Source organism: Urocitellus parryii, chromosome 4 (genome assembly GCF_045843805.1).
Source record: "Urocitellus parryii isolate mUroPar1 chromosome 4, mUroPar1.hap1, whole genome shotgun sequence".
Classification (NCBI taxonomy): Eukaryota; Metazoa; Chordata; class Mammalia; order Rodentia; family Sciuridae; genus Urocitellus; species Urocitellus parryii.
Window position 1 is genome coordinate 147,339,292 of NC_135534.1, and position 22,080 is coordinate 147,361,371.

At 37.5% G+C, this 22,080-nt stretch overlaps 1 protein-coding gene across 2 annotated transcripts in view; it reads right to left on the reverse strand.

The window, feature by feature from the left end:
- Glis3 (GLIS family zinc finger 3) overlaps positions 1-22,080 on the reverse strand; it is a 429,601-nt gene that overhangs the window by 401,057 nt on the left and 6,464 nt on the right. For both annotated transcript variants that reach the window (XM_077797022.1, XM_077797023.1), the window contains exon 3: positions 16,736-17,222. In XM_077797022.1, coding sequence (XP_077653148.1) covers positions 16,736-17,123 — 388 coding nt within the window. In that variant the 5' untranslated portion in view covers positions 17,124-17,222. The remainder of the gene's footprint in view (positions 1-16,735; positions 17,223-22,080) is intronic.

The window sequence follows — 22,080 nt, forward strand, 5'->3', positions numbered from 1 at the left end:
CCGCCATCTATCCCACCAAGGTTATAGCACTACATTATGCTATATGTTGCCTCTAAATGTCACTTTCTGAAAAATGAAGTGATTGAGCTAGAATGCAATATCCTAACTGGTTCCCCTCTCTTCCAGCCTATTGTCAACACAGGAACCATATATCCTTTTTTAAAATGTTATGTAAATCCTTTACTTAAAACCCTTCAAAGAGTGCCCATCACACTTTGCAATCTCTGAATTTCCTACTTCTTCTATGAGTAACTAAGTGGTCTAGCTATACCTAAATTAATTCAGGACCTATGTACCTGCTTTTCTCTCTTCTGGGAACACTCAAATTCTTTAGGTCCTCATGATTCTTCAACTGAATCAGAAAATCCTTTCCTAAGACACTCTTTCTAAAATATTCTCCTCATCCCTCTGAATTCCTTTATTTCACTTTGTTGATCCCATAGCCCTTATTGCACCATGACATCATATCTCAGGTATTCATTCATTGGTTGCCACTCCCATTAGCATTAGGTAAGTGCAATTATTTGTCACTGTTCACAAAGGCACACGGTGTGTTCTCAAATACACAGTGAAATAACATCTTCTACCCTTAGAGTTCACATCTTGTAAAAGATGAGAGAAAAACACCTTAATCTCAAAAGATCCAGTTATCTGATTTGAGAGTCTATGTACATCTCTTAATATGCTACTTAACATATTGGCATTTCTTATGTAACGGGCCTTATGTTAAAATTCTAGGCATGCATTATCTTACTTAATTTTTTATGAAGTAGGTACAAATATTATCTCTTAGAGTGGGTAACTCCCTTGCTTAAGATCACAGAGATTTTGAGAGGCAGAGCAGGGACTGAATCTATGATCTATCACACTCCTTCCTGGTTTGTACCCTTAGCCACTACACTATGCTATATATTGCCTCTAAATGTCACTTTCTGAAAAATGAAGTGATTGAGCTAGAATGACTTCTAATGCTTCCAGGCTATTTCCTAACACAGGGGGGAAAATATTGTCACTTGAGTTACTTGAAATTTTATTAAATTTTAAATCCCACAATAAAACTATTTAATCCAAATACAGTCTAATGAAGATTATTGGCCACATACTGATGCTAAAACATGCACACAGAGATCATGTGCCACGTTAAGATCATGAGGCATCAAATGAGACTCTTATCATGCCACTTCACCTTCCATATTACCCTCATTATGAATTCTCCCCTTCTAGCAATTATAATTAAACAAGAACTAGTAGAGGTGACAAGTTTACAACCTGGAGTCAACCAAAGCAGAATACTTTAATAAAATTCATTTATTCTGATTCTTAACTTCATCTGTCACCAGGAAAATCAGCCACCTAGTTTATGCAGAAAGGACCAAATCAACTCCCTGCCTCCCTGTGCAGGATGTAATGCTTCTCACAGACTGACAAAACTCTAAGAAAATTTTCTGGGACCTTATAGCTCAATTCTAAACCAACTCAAGACCTAAGAATAAATGCCATAAAGTCAGAGATGCATAAGTGACTTTGTTTCTTTCTTCTACTAACACAAACTAAGAACAAACCACTTGAGCATCTTATCAAGGTACCAATGGTCTTACTACCCATGCTATCTAGCAGATACAAATACAAGCTTATATTTTGGATACACTCCTTTATCAACCTCATTATTATTGATTGTGTATGGGATGGATATAATCCACTATGATAGTGACAGACAACATAATAAACAGTAAAAATAAAATCACAACGCCGTTCAAAGATTAGAAAGAATTATTTGGAAAACAAGCTGAATCTGCATTCAATTTTACCACTGAGCATGAGCCAAAACTATTGTGTTGTTCTAAACTTATGAAAAAACTCTATCAATTGTGACACTGGCAACTCATAACTCATAACTCAAAACATAATTTCAAATTTGTTTGGACTCAAAATAAACCCATAAATTTTATGAAACTTTTGATAAAGAGCCTGCAATATGACCCATTTTTGTACCAACTTCCAGGACTCAATTCTTTCACAAAAATCAAGGTGCTGGAAAATGTGCGGATGAGGAGGTAGAGAGAGAAAAAAAACGAGAAAGCCTGAGGGTAAAGGGCAATGCCATCACTTGAAGAATAAGAAAAAATATGTCCCCCACATACCCATTATCCCTCCTTAACCTTATGATAAGATACTTTAAGCCAACACAACTTAAATCCCATATTCAAACCTGGTATCATTTTTGCTAGATTTTTCTAGTTCCTGGGCCTTTTTTTGGTCTCTGGAGTAGATCTCCAATCTTCAGACCAAAGATGAGTCTACAGACAGGCCACCTGTAAAGTGAAAGAGTATACAGCTCCCTAGGAACAAGTAAAGGTAGCAGGAAGAACCATTCTCTATTGACTAAACCTCCAGGGGAAAAAAAAAAGTAACTTATGCTTTCCCAGTTCCAGGAAAGATTAATTTCTGGATGAAGAAAACTGGAAATTTAGCAAAAAAAAAAAAAAGAACATCTGGCCTCACAGTGTCCAAATAGCTGAGTAAAACAAGTCTTGACAATCCCTAGCTTCTTAGCTGTCAATAGTACTACACCTACCAAGTCTATATCGGGCACATGTAAGGAAACTTTGCTAACTCATCCTGCAAAGCTGGCTTCCTCTCTGGCTCTTACTTCCCAAAGGGTGGCCAGGCTCCTCACACCACAATGAGAGCTAGAAAGAATCTCTGAAATCATTTCTTTTAAAAAAAAAATATTTCTTAATTGTAGTTGAACACAATACCTTTATTTTATTTATTTATTTTTATGTGGTGCTGAGGATCGAACCTAGGGCCTCACACATGCTAGGTGAGCACTCTACTGCTGAGCCACAACCCCAACCCTGAATCTTTGAAATCATCTCATTCAACTTTTTCATTTTACAAAGAGTCTAGATTACTAATGTGACTCCCTTAGAATCCCAAAGAAACCTACATTTTCAGCCTCATCCTCTGACTTACCAATCTGCCATTTCTACTTCATTATATCACTGCTGAAAAAATGGTAGGATTTGCTATCTATCCATTCATCTATCCATAACTAAATAAGAACACAGGATTTCTTATGTACCAAATATACTATGTTGTAGTGTCTGAAGGAATATACTCTAGAGCCAATTAACTGGTTCATATCCTGGCTCTGCCACTTACTAGCTATGTGACCTTAAGAAAATTACTCAACTACATCTTAATTTACTCATCTGAAAAATGGGAGCAATTATAAATAACAACAACAACTAGCAAAATGGTAACCACCTCATTGGGTTTTGGGGCAGTTTAACTGCAATATGTGTGACACTTATACCTGAAAACATAAAATATCAAACATTGATAATAACATTTACCATATCATAAATCTTATGTAATGATAACTACCTTATCCTTTCAAATTTGATTAAAATGATAAAGAAGTCATGAAAAGGAATTTGAGGTCTCACTTTGTTTATTTTTCTGGGTTTGTTTTGAACTCTTCAAATGTACAAACTTGAATTGGCACAAAGCATTTTGAAAGATATTCAACAGTATGGGTTAGTATACTTTGCCTAGAACTAACTAGTCCTATTATGTTATGCAATTTAATAACCACAATAGATGGTGGAAAATGTCCCACTAGTCACTGGTATAACCCTGAATTTTGCTTTGGGAATTATTATTGATTTGACATCCTCATATAGTACTCCAGGATCTGCAGTGATGCTTCACAGAAAAGGAGCCCATACCTGTTGTATTGATTCTGAAAGAGTGGCTAGAAGAGCAGTTGGTCCCAACTCTTCAGGGTACTGGCTGGGTCTCAGCTCCAAGACTCCAGGCTCTGGTAATTTCCAGCCTCTTCCCTGTGATCCTCCAACCCTAGGTGGGAGCTGTTCTTAGAGTCACTGTCTATGAATTAACCTTACAGTTATCGTGTGTGTGTGTGTGTGTGTGTGTGTGTGTGTGTGATTTCAGTCTTCATTATCTGCTGAACATATTTCTGAGATTTAATTTTCTATGTTAAATAACTAGAGTACCTTCCTCCTTCCTGACAGAACCCTACTGGATATACCATTGGATGGGTTTTTAGTCCAAGCTCTCACAATGCACAGAATCACCCCGTACCATTAAAATTTGACAGAAAATGGAACTCATCTGAAACTATAAACCTTCACCTGAAACATTCAAAGGAAGCTCTTCTTAATATCTAGTTTTAATTCTTCCACCTGAGCTAAGATCACCTGTTCTCAGCCAACGATGACCACCAACATCCTCTATACTGCCCATACAGACTGTGTCATCTACACATATTGTATGAAAAGTGTGGCTTAAAGAAAGAAAACCCCAAAATTTTCAGTTAAAAAGAGAGGAAAACCAAGACAATAAGTGTATTCTTTATCTATTGCTACATAGCAAATAACACAAATTTAGTGGCTTAAGTCTATATTGTTCTAGGATCTCTGTCTCTATGGTCAGGAATGAGCAAGGCTTAGCTGGGTCCTCTGATTCAGGGTATCACATAGGCTTTGATCAAGGTATCGGCTATAGCTAGAGCCTCATCTGAAGGCTCAAAGGGGGAAGCATCTGTTTCCAAGTTCATGTGATTAATGGCAGAGTTCATTTGCTCCAAGATTTCTGGACAAAATCTTACTGTTCTTTTCAAAATAAACATATACCAGCCCATACTCCACCACACAGAAGTCAGCCTCAGTTGCTTACCACATGGGTCTTTCCAACATGGCGCTTGCTTCAAGAGAGCATACAAGCTGAGAAGACAATGGAGAGTCTGACCAGAGACAGAGGGAAAATTTTTTGTAACCTAATGAATTTGCTCTCTCAGCCCATCTTTGAGCTAGGACATTGGTCATCTTCTGCCTTCAGATTCAGACTGGAACACTATACCAATGGCTCTCCTAGGTCTACACCTTGCCAACCGCAGCTTGCCAACTGCACTGGCTCGCTCATGCTCTCCCTCTCGCATTCATGCGACCCCCCCCCATTGGTCCTGTTTTGCTAGAGAGGTCTGACTAATACAGATACTAAGGAATGGAAAAAGCAATCTGCAAGAAAAGGAATGAAGTGGAAAAAGAAGCAGAGATAACAGATCACATTGCCCAAAGAGAAGTGTGAGGAGGTATCATGTGCTTATAGTCTCTCAGAAGATCTAGTTGTAAAGCCTCCTCTTAGATACCATAAGGTACCTCTGCTTCCTTTTATAACAAACCCCCTTTTACATAAGCTAGCACAGTGGTTCTGAGAGTCTTGAGCAAGGTACTTGGGAAACCAGTGTGATGCAGCAGGAAGCACTGCTCTCTTGCTCAGCTCACCATGACGCCACCAGGAACAAGGCTCACACCAAGCCTGGATGCAGTTCCCGGCTTTACCACACATTAGCCATGTGACACTGCTAACTCACTTCATCTTTTCAAGACTTAGGTTTCTTAATCTAATGACACATGGGGTTTTTATGAGAGGCCTTGCAGGTTTGTGCCCTAGTTATGTGGCTGAGCAGCTTTGCTGGCTGTGCACCAACCAGCCCAGAGTAAGGCCCAAAAATTAGCCATTTCTCTCTTTCCTTTCTAGTGATCTATCTTATTGCATCAAAGCCACTATTTTAAGCAAATAACAAGGGGCACTTTTAATACAAATCGACACAAAACACCTGCAACAATTTACTTGGCAGCTGTTTTTCTGTTTCAGCTTGCTCTACTTTTCAAAATAAACATATACCAGACTCTACCCCCACCACACATAGTAGAAATTCTGCTGGACATAATGTATCTTTCAGGAAATTATTCTCAATTGCCAAGAGCCCAACCTTTTGAGTTAAAATCTATGCACCAAGAAAACAAAACAACATCTTATAGTGAGTGATATTTAGGGCTCTGGAGTCATGGGTTTAAATGCTCAGCTCCTCTACTAGGTGTTCCTGGGTGAGCTTGTTAATCTTTGTAAGCCTCTCTTTTCTCATGTTTTCAACAGGGATATTTCATAAGGTTGTGGAGGATTATTATTATGTTAAAGTTCACCACAGTTCTAGAGCATAAAAAGTCCTAAATAATTGCTAGCTAGTTTATTTTCAATCCTAAAACAACCAGAAATTTATGTGTTATACATAATAATATACTAATAATCATTCACTGGTCCCAAGAGGTAATTTTGACATTGACTTATATCAGGCCAATCCTGTTAAGTAGGCAATTAGGTAAGAGTCTGAATCTAAATGCAATCCAACTTGTCCCCTAAATACAGGGTAATCATGCATTCCAGTCTGTCCAGGATAGTTCTGGGCATAATTATTAAGAAGATCCATTATCATTTTTGAAAGTGATAATAAATGATATGCTTGCCCTAAATCAAGCAAAACCTTTAGATGGGAAATCAACTTCTAAAATATTTTCTTTTAGCTCAATGCTTATTTGTTATGGTTTAGATATTTTTTTCATTCTAGTTTCTGCAGCAAACTGTGAAAATGTAGTGTTTGGAGCTCTAAACATACACATCAAGAAGCTTTTCATACTGTCCAGCCTTAGGAGTCATAACTAAGCTGCAGACCTCTCTTCCGGAGAACTAGCCACATGAATGAAGAGGGTGGTAGATAAGCCCTCTCATGCAGCAACAGGTCCTGTGGTCAGCAGACACATACAGTCCCATACCAGTTTGTAATCAAGGGACAACCACACTACTAACAGCCCCTGCTGTTTGCAGTTTAAACTGTACATTCACATTTACCATCTAATCCTTAAACATAAGTACCATTTCTTCTTCTACCATCGTGCACCAGAGACTTGCATACAAGTGGGTAACAACCTGGAAAGCCAATCCATATGGCTCAAAGGTTGTCAAAGGACACTCAACCTCATAGGTACCCAAGATCCCCAACCCCAGCCTTTCTGGGCTTCTTAACTGTCACTTGCTATCCACTCTCATGGATGTAAAGACTTGGTTTTTGGTCTTGCCCCAGTTTGAACCCTGTCCTCCATCTCCATCCTGACTCCCTCACGCTATAATGTCCCACTCTATTTATCAGCATCATGAAACCAAAGCCAAAGAGATGCTTGGGCATGTTACTATTCAAGGACACATAGCCAGGTATGCCCTTTGCCTATAACACCCACTTGGCAATAAGGATAAGATGTTACTTCCATTTTACAGAGGAAGAAACTGAGGTAGGGAGGCCAAATGGCTTGTCAAGATCACACTCCAGCAAAACTGGACTGGAATATGAGTCTTCTGAGTCTAGCATCCCTGCTTTTTTCTGTACAGAAGTGCTTCTCCAAGTTCAATGTGCACTTGCAAGTTCAGCTATGTAATTTGTAAGGACCAGTGCAAAGTGAAAATGCTGGGTCCCTTGTTGAAAAAGTAAGAAAAAAAGTTTTCTTTCTCTTCTAGGCCTCTCTCCTGACTTACTGGATACTTTTTAATTTGCTATTTAGCACTGGATTTCTTCCACACTAACTAGGTGCAGACCTTGTAAGGTATCCAGAGCCTCAATTACAACAGGCCCTATGAGACACTCCTCCCATCCATGCCTTGATCTCTGCTCGGGGAAGAAAGTAGCAGTGGACACCTGGAGGGGGCAGGAAACCAGTGGCCATCCTGGCACGTGGGACCACACATGAACTGAGACTCAAAGGCCTACCCCTTGAATGCTCCAGTGTCCCATCAGACTGCTTATAAAACACTGATTCAAAGATAAAATTAATAAGAATAACAAGACAGCAACCACAGAAGATTAAACCCCAAGTGCAGAGCATCTCTCTAAGCTTCGGACCCTGTGAAGTCGCTGATCACACAGTTCATGAAGCCAATCCAGAGCACATGAATCACCTAGGATCTTGTTAAAATGCACATTCTTATTCAGTAGGTCTAGGGTGGCGCTGAGACTATGCATTTCTCACCAGTGCTTAGAGGAGGCAAAGACTACTGGTCCTCTGGCTAGAGTTGAATTACAAGAACCTATACCCCACAAGATTCATCTTTTAACTTGTTTTTATGTCAGAGCCAATTATAGACCTTCTGCTTCTTTCATTACTCAAATAAGGCATCTACGAAAAATATGTATTAAATACACATCCCCATCCATTGTGTCTTTGTAATGTGGTGAGTCAGAAGCAACAAAATCTATTCACATTCATTCCATCCACCTGCCTGGGTATAGAGACCATACAGACAGAGGCACAAAGTACTCATGCATACACTGCTGTCACTCACCATACACTGCTGTCACTCACGTGGCCATAACACAAAGGCTCCTTACCAAGCAGACAGTGCTCTCCAGGTTCCAGAGGGGCCAGTTATTGGAATCCATCAAGTAACAATGTCCACAACAGGAGCAAGGGCCCATTTCTCTCATGAGAATGATGGCTCAGTGGTTTGCATTTTTAAAGGCGTACTCTCTCAGGAATGGTAGAAATGTTAAATTCAAATGGCTAGAGGGTGCCAAGGTTTCTCAGAACTCCTATAGTATGAGATCTCAAATCAGACTCCTCTTTCGAGGTAAACTCATACAGTACATAAAGAATGAGGTGACCAACAAACTGAACCTCAGTTTCTTAATTTCCAATATGGAGCCAATTAACACCCTACCAAATAGAATGGTGCCTTCGATCATATCACAGGGAAAAATAAACAGGAAAGTTTGTGAACTACAAAGTACTATGCAAGTCCAAGGCTGTTCCTGTCTAACAACCTTTAAAAATGCTATAGGTGACTAATGGATGTTACATTTCAGTTTCAAGTCCTGTAGCATGGGGGGAGGGAGGAGGTTGTTAATGGAATGCACTGTATTCTTTTAAAGGTGGAATGTTACCAAACTGACAAACCTCTTTTATAACCAGAACAAATCGTGCCTACCATTCAGCATTACTTGGAAATCCATCATCAATTTGATTTACACCCAGCATCAATAAATCACACAAAGTAGACCCTGTATAGCTCAGGGAGTAAACAGAAGTAAACATTGTGTTTCACCTGCCTTGTTGGCAAGACCAAATGAAAACTCTGGCCACCTCAAATGGAATAATGCCTTTGGTCTCTGGCTGGTTTGGTTATTTTGGGAACCATTTATGGAATATTAACTTTATTTGCTCTAATTCTGCAGGAAGCCGCATTGGAAGTACAAGGAAATATAAATGATTAAAAAGCCAAAGTGAAAAAAAAAGCAGGCAAATATTTTGCCCCAACATTCTTTTCTAATATCTTAACTGTATCTCTCCCCACATATGGGGCCCCATTTGCTACTCTTGCAGATTCTAAGATGGCTACATTCAATAGGGTGTACACACTGCTGTTAGCAGGCTTCTTTCATTGTCTGTTGTTTTTCCGGGAATAAACATAACTGAAGGAATGCTACAGGACAGTAACATTTTAAATCAGTGGCAGTATTTTAAGTTTTATGATGTGGCAGTAGGAGAAAAACAGGAGGTTCACTGACCTACTGAGGAATCAAAACACTAACTTTAGGTCCAGATTACAAACCAACTGAATTAGCCAGCCACAAACAGTTAAAAATAAAAAACTTGATGTATTATTTAATGTACATTAATTTTTAGACCTCCCAGTCTCACACAATACATTCTCTTTCTTAAACCAGGTCTTTACAAGATGTACACACCACACTTAAGTGACACAAAAGAGTTTTTTAATCCCAATTAGTTTGGTGTCCTTTGTTGATATTATTCTGTTTTTTTTTTTTTTTCTGACCAACAATAATGAATAACCCACAAGCGCTAATGAATAACTAACTCCCTTTGTCTCCAAGGACAGCAGAGCCCAACAAGAAATGTCAGAGCCCCTGAGGTAAAATAAAAACCTTTATAATGAAAATCTTCCCAATTATATAGTCCTCGGGGTACTAGGAATATAGAATTGTCTTAAATATTTAAATAGTTGTGTCAAATGTGCTTAAAGTGGGGATCATAAAACCGATTTCCCAGATGCTTTGAAAAATGCATTCCTACCAGTCTAATTACAGTGAGTAACTGTTGGAACAGGAAGTAGGGGGAAATGCTATTATTGGTACAACATAACTGGGATCCTTTGCCCACAAATCCTAGCAAGGCCAGTAGGCTGCCAACTACAGAATGTCTCCCATGCTCATACAGTGGCTCAGATAAAGAGGAACACTCTTATCTCACAGCATTAAAAATTTACATGGAGTAAGCAATCAATTTTAAAACTAATTTCTACTATCTTATAAATGTTGAGCTAAAAGTAGCCCTTTCCTCTATTGTAGGACAGAACAAATTAAATATACACTGAGGTTGCTGGGAACCAGGGTTTGTGCTGACTATAAGATGCAGAGGTACGGAAAAACTCTCATTTTGCCTTTTAACTGGAGCGCATTATCTTTTTTTTTCTTTTTTCTTCTTTTTTTTTTTTTTTTAGTTGTAATTGGACACAATATCTTTATTTTATTTATTTGTATTTGATGCTGAGGATTGAACTCAGGGCTTTGCATATGCCAGGTGAGCGCTCTACTGCTGAGCCACAACCCCAGCCCTAGAACGCATTATCTTTTTATAATATATTTCATAACAGTTTGCGGAAAGGGCTTAGAAGCAATGACATCTTACAGTCAGTAAGGCTCTACATCTAAAGATGTCCCAGTAAGGACATCTTTCACACTTTTTTTCCAAATACCATTTCCTCACAAAAATTAATGATTTCAGTCAGGTCTGGGGCAGAGAAGTACAATTGAGCCTAGAACATCTTGTTATGCCTGAAAGCAAGGTAATGCCTAATAGGAACATGTTAAAAGGACACAGGAACTCACTTCAAGAGGCTCCCTCTGGCCAAATTTGGGACAATTCAGACACCAAAACAATGATGGTAACAAAAGATAGCACAGTAAATTATTAAAAAGAGAATCCATATGTCTATAACAATTCTCAAAAATGGGGCAGAGAAACTCTTCTTTCTAGCATAATATCAGCTAATAAACACAGAGGAAATAATAAAAGAAGGAATTCACTATTAGCAATCACCAAGGTAGAACTGATTCAGACAAGGGTCAGCAATGGAAGCTATGAAGGTTGCTAGAGAACAGGGTATTCAAATACGAATTACTGATTAATTTTGAAAGGGAAAGTGTCCTTCACAATGTGGTGATCTGGTAACATCCCTTTAGCTAGGCAATCAAATGTGGCATCACAAATCCCAGGACAAAGAAGTATTTAGTGCTTCTAGGTTTAATGAAGCGGGTAGTTCACAAATCACCTATATAGGCTTCTTGCCCAACATGGTTAACCTAAATGCAATCTCCAACAAATAATCTGACAAACTAGACTATATGACAAGAGGATCCACCACGTAAACCTTTAAAAATACCAACATATTTTGTCATGAAACACAAAAAAATAAGGCAGAGGAAGAGTGCTGCTGTAGAATAAGACCACAGAGATGACAACCAAATACAACACATGATCTTTGATTCAATTCTGGTCACAAAAAAAAAAAATACCTATAAAGAACATTTAGATGACCAAGTGGAAAAAGAAAATAGTTTCTAAACAATCAATGGAATAAAATAATATAAAATTAATTTGATATGGACTATATTCGAACTTTATGTAAATAATACTATTGTATCAGTTAAATTCCTTGGTTATGATGAATATTTTTTGGTCATACAACATGAAGGATGCCTGCCTAGGAATCAGGGGGTGTGGGACCAAGGGGATGTTACAGTGTCTACAATTTACTTTCAAGGGGTTCAATGCACTTCAAAGAAATAAAGGTGGCTGATAAATAGAATAAAATATACTCTAATAGAACATAATACAAAATAACATAAGGCAAGATTAAACTTTATAAAGTATTCAGAAACAAAGCATGAATTTTACTTAAGAAATAGCTTATGTAATGAACAGCTAATTAAAGAGGGAAGAGCAAACTGTTTGAAGGGGACAAATTAGGGGAGAACTGTCCTTTTGTCTTTTGGCCTTTGTCCTTCTTCCTTCCTCTTTTGCTCTTCTCAGAATGCAGACTCCAGGCAGGGCTGGAGTGAGGCAACCACTGTGCAACCAAGACTATGGAAAACTCTGTGATCCTGGGCCTGACACAGCTGAGCTGCCAACCATTCGCAACAAGCATCCACCCCAGCCTTCTCTTTGTATGAGAAAAATCACCTCCTATAACAAAGGTTCCCAAATGCTCTTAGTGTCTTGGGAATTTTTTTCACAGTGCCCCTAGGCCAAAAGAAACACCTAACAATTGCATGTATTAAGTTAGCTAGGTGTTGACACTTAATGGCCTTTATGTACTAACAACTGTTTGAAAAAAGTAATACACATAAATTAAAAGTAATGTTATTATTTTATTCCTAAATAATTTCAATTGCTAATGAGATATGTGTTCCAATTGTGCACTCTACACTACTCACACCTTGGAGTAAGATTGGACATCGCCATCCTCATCATTTCCTGCTCATACTGATTGTCACTTAATACTTGCTACTTTTTCAATTGTGGTAAAATATACAAAACATGAAAATTTACCATTTTAACCATGCACTTGAAAGAAAAAGAGGTGGCTGAAAAGTAGAATAAAATATACTACAATAGAACATAACACAAAATAATGTAAGGCAAGATCAAACTTTAAAAACTATTCAGAAATAATGAATTTTACTTAAGAAATAGCTTATGTGATGACTGGCTAATTAAAGTGGGAGAACTGTCTGGGAGTCCTGTGAAAACTGTACAGATCAGGTTAATACATTCACATTGTTGTATAACTATCACCATTATCCATCCATTGCCAGAATTTTCTCATTCTCCCAAGTGAAACTTGGTAGCCATCAAACACTTACCCCTCATTCCCCCTTCCCCAAGCCCTTATGCAAGCACCTTCTTTCTGTCACTATGAATTTGATTCTTCTAAGAACTCCCTATAAAATAAAGCATACACTATCTGCCCTTTTTTGATGTGGATATTTAATTTAGCATAATTTACTCAAGGGTTTTCTGTGTTGTAGCATGTGTCAGAATTTCCTTCCCTTTAAAGATTAATATTCCATTGCATGTTTATACCATATTATACTTATCCTTTAATCCAGTAATGGATCCTTGCTTCTATCTTTTGGCTACATGGATAATGCTACCATGAAGATGGTGTACAAAGTACTTGCTATTTTTTTTTAATAATTGCAACTATGGAAAATGTATCTTTGCAAAGATAAAACCTCACCAAAAGGAAAGAAATAAAGGTGGCTGATGAATAGAATAAAATATACTCTAATAGAACATAATACAAAATAACATAAGGCAAGATTAAACTTTATAAAATATTCAGAAACAAAGTATTAATTTTACTTAAGAAATAACGTATGTAAGGAACACAGTAAAATTTACTACTAAAACTATCAATCTCCTCAAGCTAGTAATTTGCCTGGTATTCAAAAGATGTCATGCATCTTATATTCCTTTCAAAATATAAAATGTTTTTTATGCTCAAGTTCTCTGTACCACACCAGTGACCTTAATGCACTATTTGAGAACACACTATATGATGTTAAAACTATTGTTATTTGCATTCCAGTGGAGCAGATTTTACTCCTTAAGTACTATAAACATTCCTGCCAGATGAATACTTCTCATAAGGCTTCCTTGGTGATTCTCTCCTTCAAGTCAGATGCTCATCTGTGTGACAATCTTTAGGTGGATGAAATTGTACACAGCTCCATTACCTTCCTAAAAGTTAGTACAACCACTCTTCAGGCTCACAGGATGCACTGCCTTATCCAACATCACCTTTTTTCTTGCCTTTGGACTCAAACTGAAACACTGGCTCTTCCTGGTCTTGGGCATGCTAGACCAAGGACTACACCATCAGCTCTCCTAGTTCTCATGCCTTCAGACTCAGACTAGAATAACTATCTGTTCTCCTGGGTCTCAGTTTGCCAATCTACCCTGAAGATTTAGGGACTTGCCAGCTTTCATAATCCTGTAAGCCAATTCCTTATAATAAATCTCTCTATATTCACTTATATACATTTATATAAATAAATTTATCTTTTTTAATAAATTTAATAAATTTATCTTTTTATTTATATAAATGTATGTAAGTATATACACACATATGTATATATACACACATGGATATAAATATACATCCTATTATTTTTGTTTTTCTGGAAAGCCCCAATTAATAGTCCCACAGAGTGACATGTTCCACCAGTGTCCTAGGAGATAACAGCCAAACTCCTTGGCATGTCATTCATAATCCTTCACTTGCCTTCTACTTATTCCTCTCCAGACTCATCTCTTACCAGTCTCTGTACATTAAACCCATGTAGAACTAGGTAAAAGTTCATGAAATGCCCCAAGTTTTGAATGTGCTTTTCTCCCAGCCCAGAACAATTTCTAGACAGCCCCCTCCACACATACATGTGTCACATACGTATGCATGTGCACACACACACACACACACACACACACAGAGGACATACACTGTACAATTCCAAGACTGGCTCCTCACTCTGTAGGTGTCTACCTAAATATCTTACTCTCCTCCTAGATCCTCCTATTAAGCACAGACCAGAAATCTCTCTCAACAGTTGCCATACATTCTTTCAGAACTCTGTTTTAACTGTCCATATATTCTTACTCTGTTTTAACTGTCCATATATTTGCCTGAATCCTCCACCAGCCTGAGGGCAAGGACTAGGTTTTATTGGCTGTTGCATTTCCAGAACAGTAGCTCATCCAAAATATATGCTCAATAATTATTTGCTGAATAAATGACCCGATGAAGTTCAAACAGTCCCAGATAATCAGTTACTGACTTAATTTTGGAATTTTCAACCAAGATTCAAAAAGGACACATTCAGCTATTTCTGGCATCATCCAGACCACTGATGGTATCCAAGCTGTAAAGCCAGGAAGAAGAATAACAGAGTATCTTCAGTTCCTTACCTGTGCCCATGCACACCCCAACCATTTCAATCCAAAACATGTACTATAAGCTAGCAAGCTGAGCAAGGAGCCACAAAGCTCACAGGAAGAGAAGCAGGAAGCAGCACTATTTTTTTATATGCATTCCAAGGTGTATTGACCCTGAGAGTTCACTATCACTTAAGTATCTGAAGCATTTTTTCACCATGATTATAATTATAGCCATGTCTGGTCACCATCAAAGCAATATTCCCAAACTCCTTGCCGGGTGGTGCCCTTGAAGTTATTTATTCTTTCCAGACCTAGTGCCCTTATCGGTAGATCAGCCATAGTATACAACTGAGGGCTGTCGTGAGGAATAACTCAGACTATGTACTGGAAAGCACTCTACATGCTGCCTGACACATGCTAAGTTATACTTTAATAAATTCAAGTTATTAATATTATCACCATTATTATTGTCAGTCAGGTTTATAAACACAAGTACCTATGAAAGCAAGTTACAGTTGACTAGTCGAGCATGAGCTGAAAGATTTTACTGGGCCTCAGCCCCTGAAAACCCAAACGCTGCAGTTTGATATTAAGGAATTAACTTGCCATGCAATGAACATAGCAACCTAACAATGACAAAGTTATTGTGGATATAGCCCCCAGGGAAACTTTTTCCTATACTAAACATCAGTACCACTAAGAAATAAAACAACTCAAAACCAAATCTAGACCAAATATAAATAAATTTTTTAAAAATGAAAAGAAGAAAATAAAAAACTACATGTGTATTTGGTGTTGTGCTTTTCTTAGTGTCTGTGTAGAAATACACAGACACTAAGACAAACAACTCTTTGGCTACTTGCCTGATATAAATCATTATTCACCTTAATTAACTGAGTGAGTGGCTGTTCAGAACGAGGCTCTTAATTCTATTTGATGATGTGAGTACTTTTAATAAAAACATTTACGACTAAATGCTAAAATACCTTAAGGAATATATAATTGTGTTATTTTACATAGCAAAGCTGTAATTTACATGGGATACATGGTCTTTCTCTTTTTATCCTAAATATACGTACAATCTGCAATGTAATTTCATTAAGTCAACATCAATTTCTAGAAAGAGTGTGTCATTCAAAATAATTTGCTATTCTCCAACAATTATTCTTTAGTTTAAAATATATGGTAATTCAAACACTATTAAGTTAAAAGTACATTCGCTCTCTACATTTCAAATTAATCATTTTCTAGTTCTCCACAAGTACCAAACATCTTTTCACTATGCTCTTCCAGCTTGCTTTCTTCCTGTTACTAGCTATATATTCAAAATTATAGGTTTTGCTCTTAAAATAATTTTTCTTATCATTTACAGTTACTGATTCTTCATTTATTGGTTGTTAAAATATTCCTCCTTTTTTAATCCTTCTCCTTCCAAACACCACCTTTCTTCGAGCACTTCTAACACTAACATAAATGGCAGTTCCAGTCGCCTGTCTCATCACCCATGGCCTGTAGAATAGAGCCGCCAGTGAGCCAGGGCACAGCTATAAGTATCGGAGGACAGGATCTTTCTAATCTTTCTCTGGCCCTTCTGCCACCACCACCCACCCTATCTCCATATTTTGAATCTTTCTATTCTACTTTCCACTCTATTTCCCAGTCCAATGAGGTATATCACCCATGTGCCCAGCATCTACCCCAACAGACACACGCCCCTTTACCCAGCAAACTTAGATATCATTATGAGACCATGAACTTTGACCTTGAGATTGAATTATCTATCTTCCTAATTTTTTTGGCAGGAAAGAGACTTGGGGAGAAAAACTTTCCATTTTTAAAAGATCCCAGAAAGACAATCCTACCTTTCCCAGGATTTGGAGAAAAAGGGGTTCCAAACTCTTGCTGCTTTGGCTTTAAAGTGTGTGACCCTGACATGCCTCCAGCCTGGGTGACCTGGAATCGTGGCTTCCCATTGGTGAGCACTTGTCTCCTGGGGCTCAGGGCAGGCAGGTGGACAGAGCTCTCAGTCAGGGTGTTCTGAGGAGCCATCCCTCCTCCTGAGGGCATCTTGAGGTGGAGGCTGTTAACAAGGCTTCCAATAGCAGGGCTTGGTGTGCTGCCACAGGACGAGGGGCCAGGAGTCCCCGAGTGGGCTCGGATGGGAGGAATATGTTGGCCACTGACCATCCCAGGCCCCTGTGGGGTTCCTGATGTCCGGTGGAGACTCATGCTGCATGACCTTCCATTCATTCTGAAAAAACCTGTGGCCAGGATGGTCAAATATCCAATGGCACTAATGACTCCTTTCAGGCAAAGTCCAATAAGTTATCCATGGTGTGGGTTATAAGCCTGTTTAAAAAAATAAATGCGGGCATTTTTTAAAGTAAAAATAAAAATAAAGTACAGCGAAGAGTTTTTAACCTCTGTAGCATTTTAACCTCTGTAGCATTCATATCAGGAAGAAAAGAAGCCCTCTTAGCAAAATGACCTTTTTTTGTAGAATGAAGTCATCAAATACATGGCTCATTGGCAGGTACTCTCCCCTTCTGTATTCATGGTAGATATGGACTATGGATCACTACCTTGTTTTGTTTGCCACTGAGCCCTTCTCAGTACAGTGCTTGGCAACTATGACCAATCAACTGGTGCCAGCTTGAAAAATGAAACTTATCTTGCTGCCTGAAGGATCTGTCCATACTAGTTCACTTTTGTACAGTGGTTTTTAGAAAATCCAAAAGCATCACCTTCCTGAGCTATGAGACAAATGCTACAAAGTTCCTGGTAAACAAACACAAAGCAGACAAGGCCTCTATACTAGATAATAGGAATATTACACCACCTCTGATCTTCAGTCTAAGAGCAATCTTTTCAAAATCTCTAAATTTACAAAAGATTAAATTCTGGGCTTGAGAATATTGCAAAGGTTTCATAAATCCTTATATTCAAACATTCACAGAAGCATTAGAATTTTGGTTCTATATGGATCCTACATTACAAGAACAGAAATAAAACCAACACAATACTCTAACCTTCCACTGAAGTCCTAGAAAAGAGAAGGCTGTGCAAAATGCCTTATAGAAAGCACAAGGAAAGAACAGTCCTTCTAACAGTAAGATATCCAGTATGTTTACAGTGCAAGATGTATTGGACGTTGTCCATAGTCTCATGACGTTTCCTATGCAGGAACCAAGAGAAGGACTGACATTAACACAGGACACCATCATCTATCCATATGTGATACTATCAGTTCTCCATTGTTCTAAACTATCAAGGAAAGCCCTTCCCTCTCTTGAATAATGTGTATGCAATGAGGTGGCCAAGTGCCATGGTAATGCCACTACTCTAAATGTTTGATAGACACGTTCATAATATGTCTTTTATACTGACAAGATAGTTATGGAAAAAAGCCAAAGTTGGACAAACACAAGAAATAAGGACAGCGTATAAAGAAGAAACATTCAGATGTTCTCAACTGGATGATTCTCACTTTTGCTGTGAGATCTCCTCAAGGTCTGAAACAAACATTTTCAACTCCACTTCAAAACAAATGACTCCTTAAGTCATCAAGGAAAGAATAGTAAGGAAGGAAAACTTCTGGTGAATTTTTTTTCTTTTATAGTTTCCAGAAAGTCAAATATATTTAAGTTTCAATTCAAGTGTTCCATATACCTTCTGCAAAATTTACTGTATGTGTCTATCTTGAAGAACTTCAAAAATAATTAACAAAATAAAACCTGGAATGTTTCCTCATTTTCACCAATTCTATATTTTGCTAAGAATTCCACTGGTCTCTCACATTCAACACTGCCTTTCCATCCAGTCCTAGGAAAACACTCAAAAGTACTCCTCAAAGTCCAGTCTCATTCCTGCCCTCCCCTGCCCTTCAGGCCCTTTGAAGGACCAACAAGTTCAAGTTATCCAAACTAAATGATTCATTTATGGAAAATTAAGAAATAGACCCTGATATCGGACTGGTTGTAAAAATTTTTTTTTAACACTGGAAAGATTCCAGTGCCTTTTTTGTTGTGACTCTGTAGAAGAATCCAAGTGTATTCCCAGCCAGTCTGTTGATTCATTTATTGGTTGATCATGAGCAAGAGTCATTTAATATCTTCATGCTTTGCCAGATAAAACTATTCTCCACTCATTGATAAAATGTTTTCTGAGTGCTCTGAGCCCTACAAAAGAAATCACTTATTTTTGTATCCACCCAATAAAAAGGAAAGAAAAGGCAATGAAAAATGTCACATTGGCAATTTTTTTGAAAATGAAGAATTGTTCAACATGACTGGAAATATGAGTCACTAAGACCAGGATCCAAGTGACAAGTGTCTGCAGATTTGCAGACTGTGGCCATTTTCAGGTTTTTAAAAATAAGGGAGTCATTTTTGGCAAGAAGATCATACACAAGCAGGAATTCTCATCAAAAATTTGGATAAAAACACCTAAGTAAATACTTAGCATTAGGTTCGATCATTAAAAAGGTGAGTCTGCAAGAAGGGAAAATAATTAAAGTGCTGAGAACTTAATTAAGTATCAGGCACTCACACCTGTCTGACTTGCAATTATTTTCTTTTTTTTTTATAAACTGCACTCCTGTTTTAAATAGCTTTAGGTTGAAAGTAAAAACAACAACAAGATGTACTTAAATTTTATTACTGAAAAGGCAGCACCTAAAAAGTAAAGTAACTAATACCAAGAAGAAAAAGCAACAGGTCAATGGCATGTGAGCTGAACAAGACCAAGACAAAACTAAACTACATGTGAAAATATACCTAAAATTCTCATCTTCTTATTAATGTGCCAACAGATTTTTTTCAAGCATTAGATACCAGAATGCAAATATAAATTTTGCTTATTCTTATTATAATATGTTGTATACTTCTTAGCTAAGCTATAAGAACAGGACAAAATTTTAAGTCTACATGGTAACCAAAAAGGAAGAAATTGCTCATTTTTAAGGACACATGCTTGTAGAGTCAAATTTAAAAAGAGCACTCAAACAGTCAAGAGGCCAGAGTTTCATTTCTGGCAAGCCATTTGTAATGTGTCTGGACTTAGAGATTTCATCCCCAAAGGTTGACTATGATCATGTGGTCTCTTGACTTTCTGTTATTCCAGATAATTGGAGTATGAAAGATTAACTAAAATATCCACTGACTGCAATCAGGAATACATATGTAGATTCTGCTGCATCCAAGGCCCTTAAATCTAGGGTGACTGGGGAGACATGGAAGCAAAAGTAATGTCAGTGTCGACCAGCTCCATCATAGCAAGAGCAGACAGGAAGGTTCTCCTGCCAGCAGCATGCAGAAAGACAACACTAACCAGGAAAAATGAGTCCACTCATTGCAAAGAAAATAAAACCACAACTAATTTGTAAAAACACCTAACTGGTAGAATTCCATGGGAAGAATCTCTATTTAAAAACTTGATCAAATTCCTCAGCATTTTCTCCTTTTGTCCTCCATCCAACTACTCTACCCCAGGCCACCACCCAACAGAAAAAAAAAAAAAAGGAGAAAAAGAAAAGAAACTAAAGAAAAGGTATAAATTTAGGACATTTTAGATCTGGTATATTGACACATTTATGTTTTTATACTCCATTGGATTGCAGGACAAAAATGTTCGTTCAGCTAATGAGTCAACACAAGAGTTAATAAATCTTTCCTCTTGACCATTTTCAAACTCTTAAAACACACTCCTGTAAATCAGGTCAGGGAGGAAATGACTTAACCCCTAAGGAAACTAAGGCACAAAACCATTTAAAATTGCACTATTTTTCTGGAAAAGCATGACTTTAATCAAAATATAAAATCATAACTCTACATTCTACCTAAGGTTCCAGGCACTGTTCCTCGTGGATTAAGAAATTAAACAAACGGAAGCAATGTTAACTCATCCATTCGAGAAAATTCCAAAAACACAAGTTCCATAATGTCTATTTACAGCCAAAGGCCCTTTCTTAGCAAATATCATTAATAGGCTCATCTAGAGTCATAATTCATCTGATGAGCCAGTTAATTATTAATTTTCATACATCATTTCATTTCCTTAGGCTACATTTAGCCTCTGTTACATTTTCCATTCCTTATGCCACAAGTATTTCTTACTCTGCACAGAAAACCTGATAATGAAGCATAAAATACTGGTCAGGAAAGAAACTTCTCCTGAGTCTGTATATATGTGTTTATGTCTAAACCATCTCAAATAGAGTTCTTATTGATTCTACTTTTTCCTCCCCTTTGGATTAATGATTGTATAATTTCATTAACACAGCCTTTTCAACTCAGCTGCCTTGATCGTTAATAGGCCTGTGATATTCCTGTGGGTTTCTCTTATTACAGCTTTTGTAGCCAGAAGAATATAGAAATGAAAGCCTATTGATAGATAATGTAAGTTATTCTCATGCACAGCTACAGTGTGAAGCACATTCTGCAATTCAATCAAGGACAGATAGAGCTGAATGTTCTTAGATCCCAGGAGTTCATTTTAATAAGCAGAATGTACCTTGTCCTAACACAGGTGACTGACTCCTCAGAAAAGATTGTATAAACAAAAACCAATCATGTAAGTCATTTTATTGGCAACAATATAAACACAGCTATATTAGATGTCACCAATAAATCAAAATTATTCTTGTCTGCAATTTTAACAAGAGGAAAGTGCAAACATGTGCCTGTGGAGCTGGAGGATATTGTGGAGGAAATGTATTGGATGTGTACAATATCATTTCTCTAAATTGAAAGTGGAGGGTCCCACGTTATAATAAAGTAACCCACAACAAGGTATAGTCATCATTTCTAGGGACTCATAACTTTATCCAGTGAAACAGAAAAATTCACAGAACAGACAAAAGAAGTTACACAAAAACAGAGCTAAACTCCTCATAATTGAGGTGTGGAGCAGAAATGCAAGGAGCTTATAACTAATAACTAGAATGTATAGACCTTTTGACTTGAGTGCTCCCAAGGTCTAATGTTGGTAATTATAAAAATACTGACACATTTATTCTGAGCACCAAGATGTACAGATGTTACTCAACCAATACAATTGCCAATAAGATGAAATCGAAGAAGTTTCACTCTTAGTTACACTAACTAAAAGTAAGACAAATTAGTGTTTCCTCCAGAGATTCTAGACCATTCTTCCAAACACCCTTCAGAAAAGAAAATGAATGTTATGGATATCACCTAACAGAAATTCT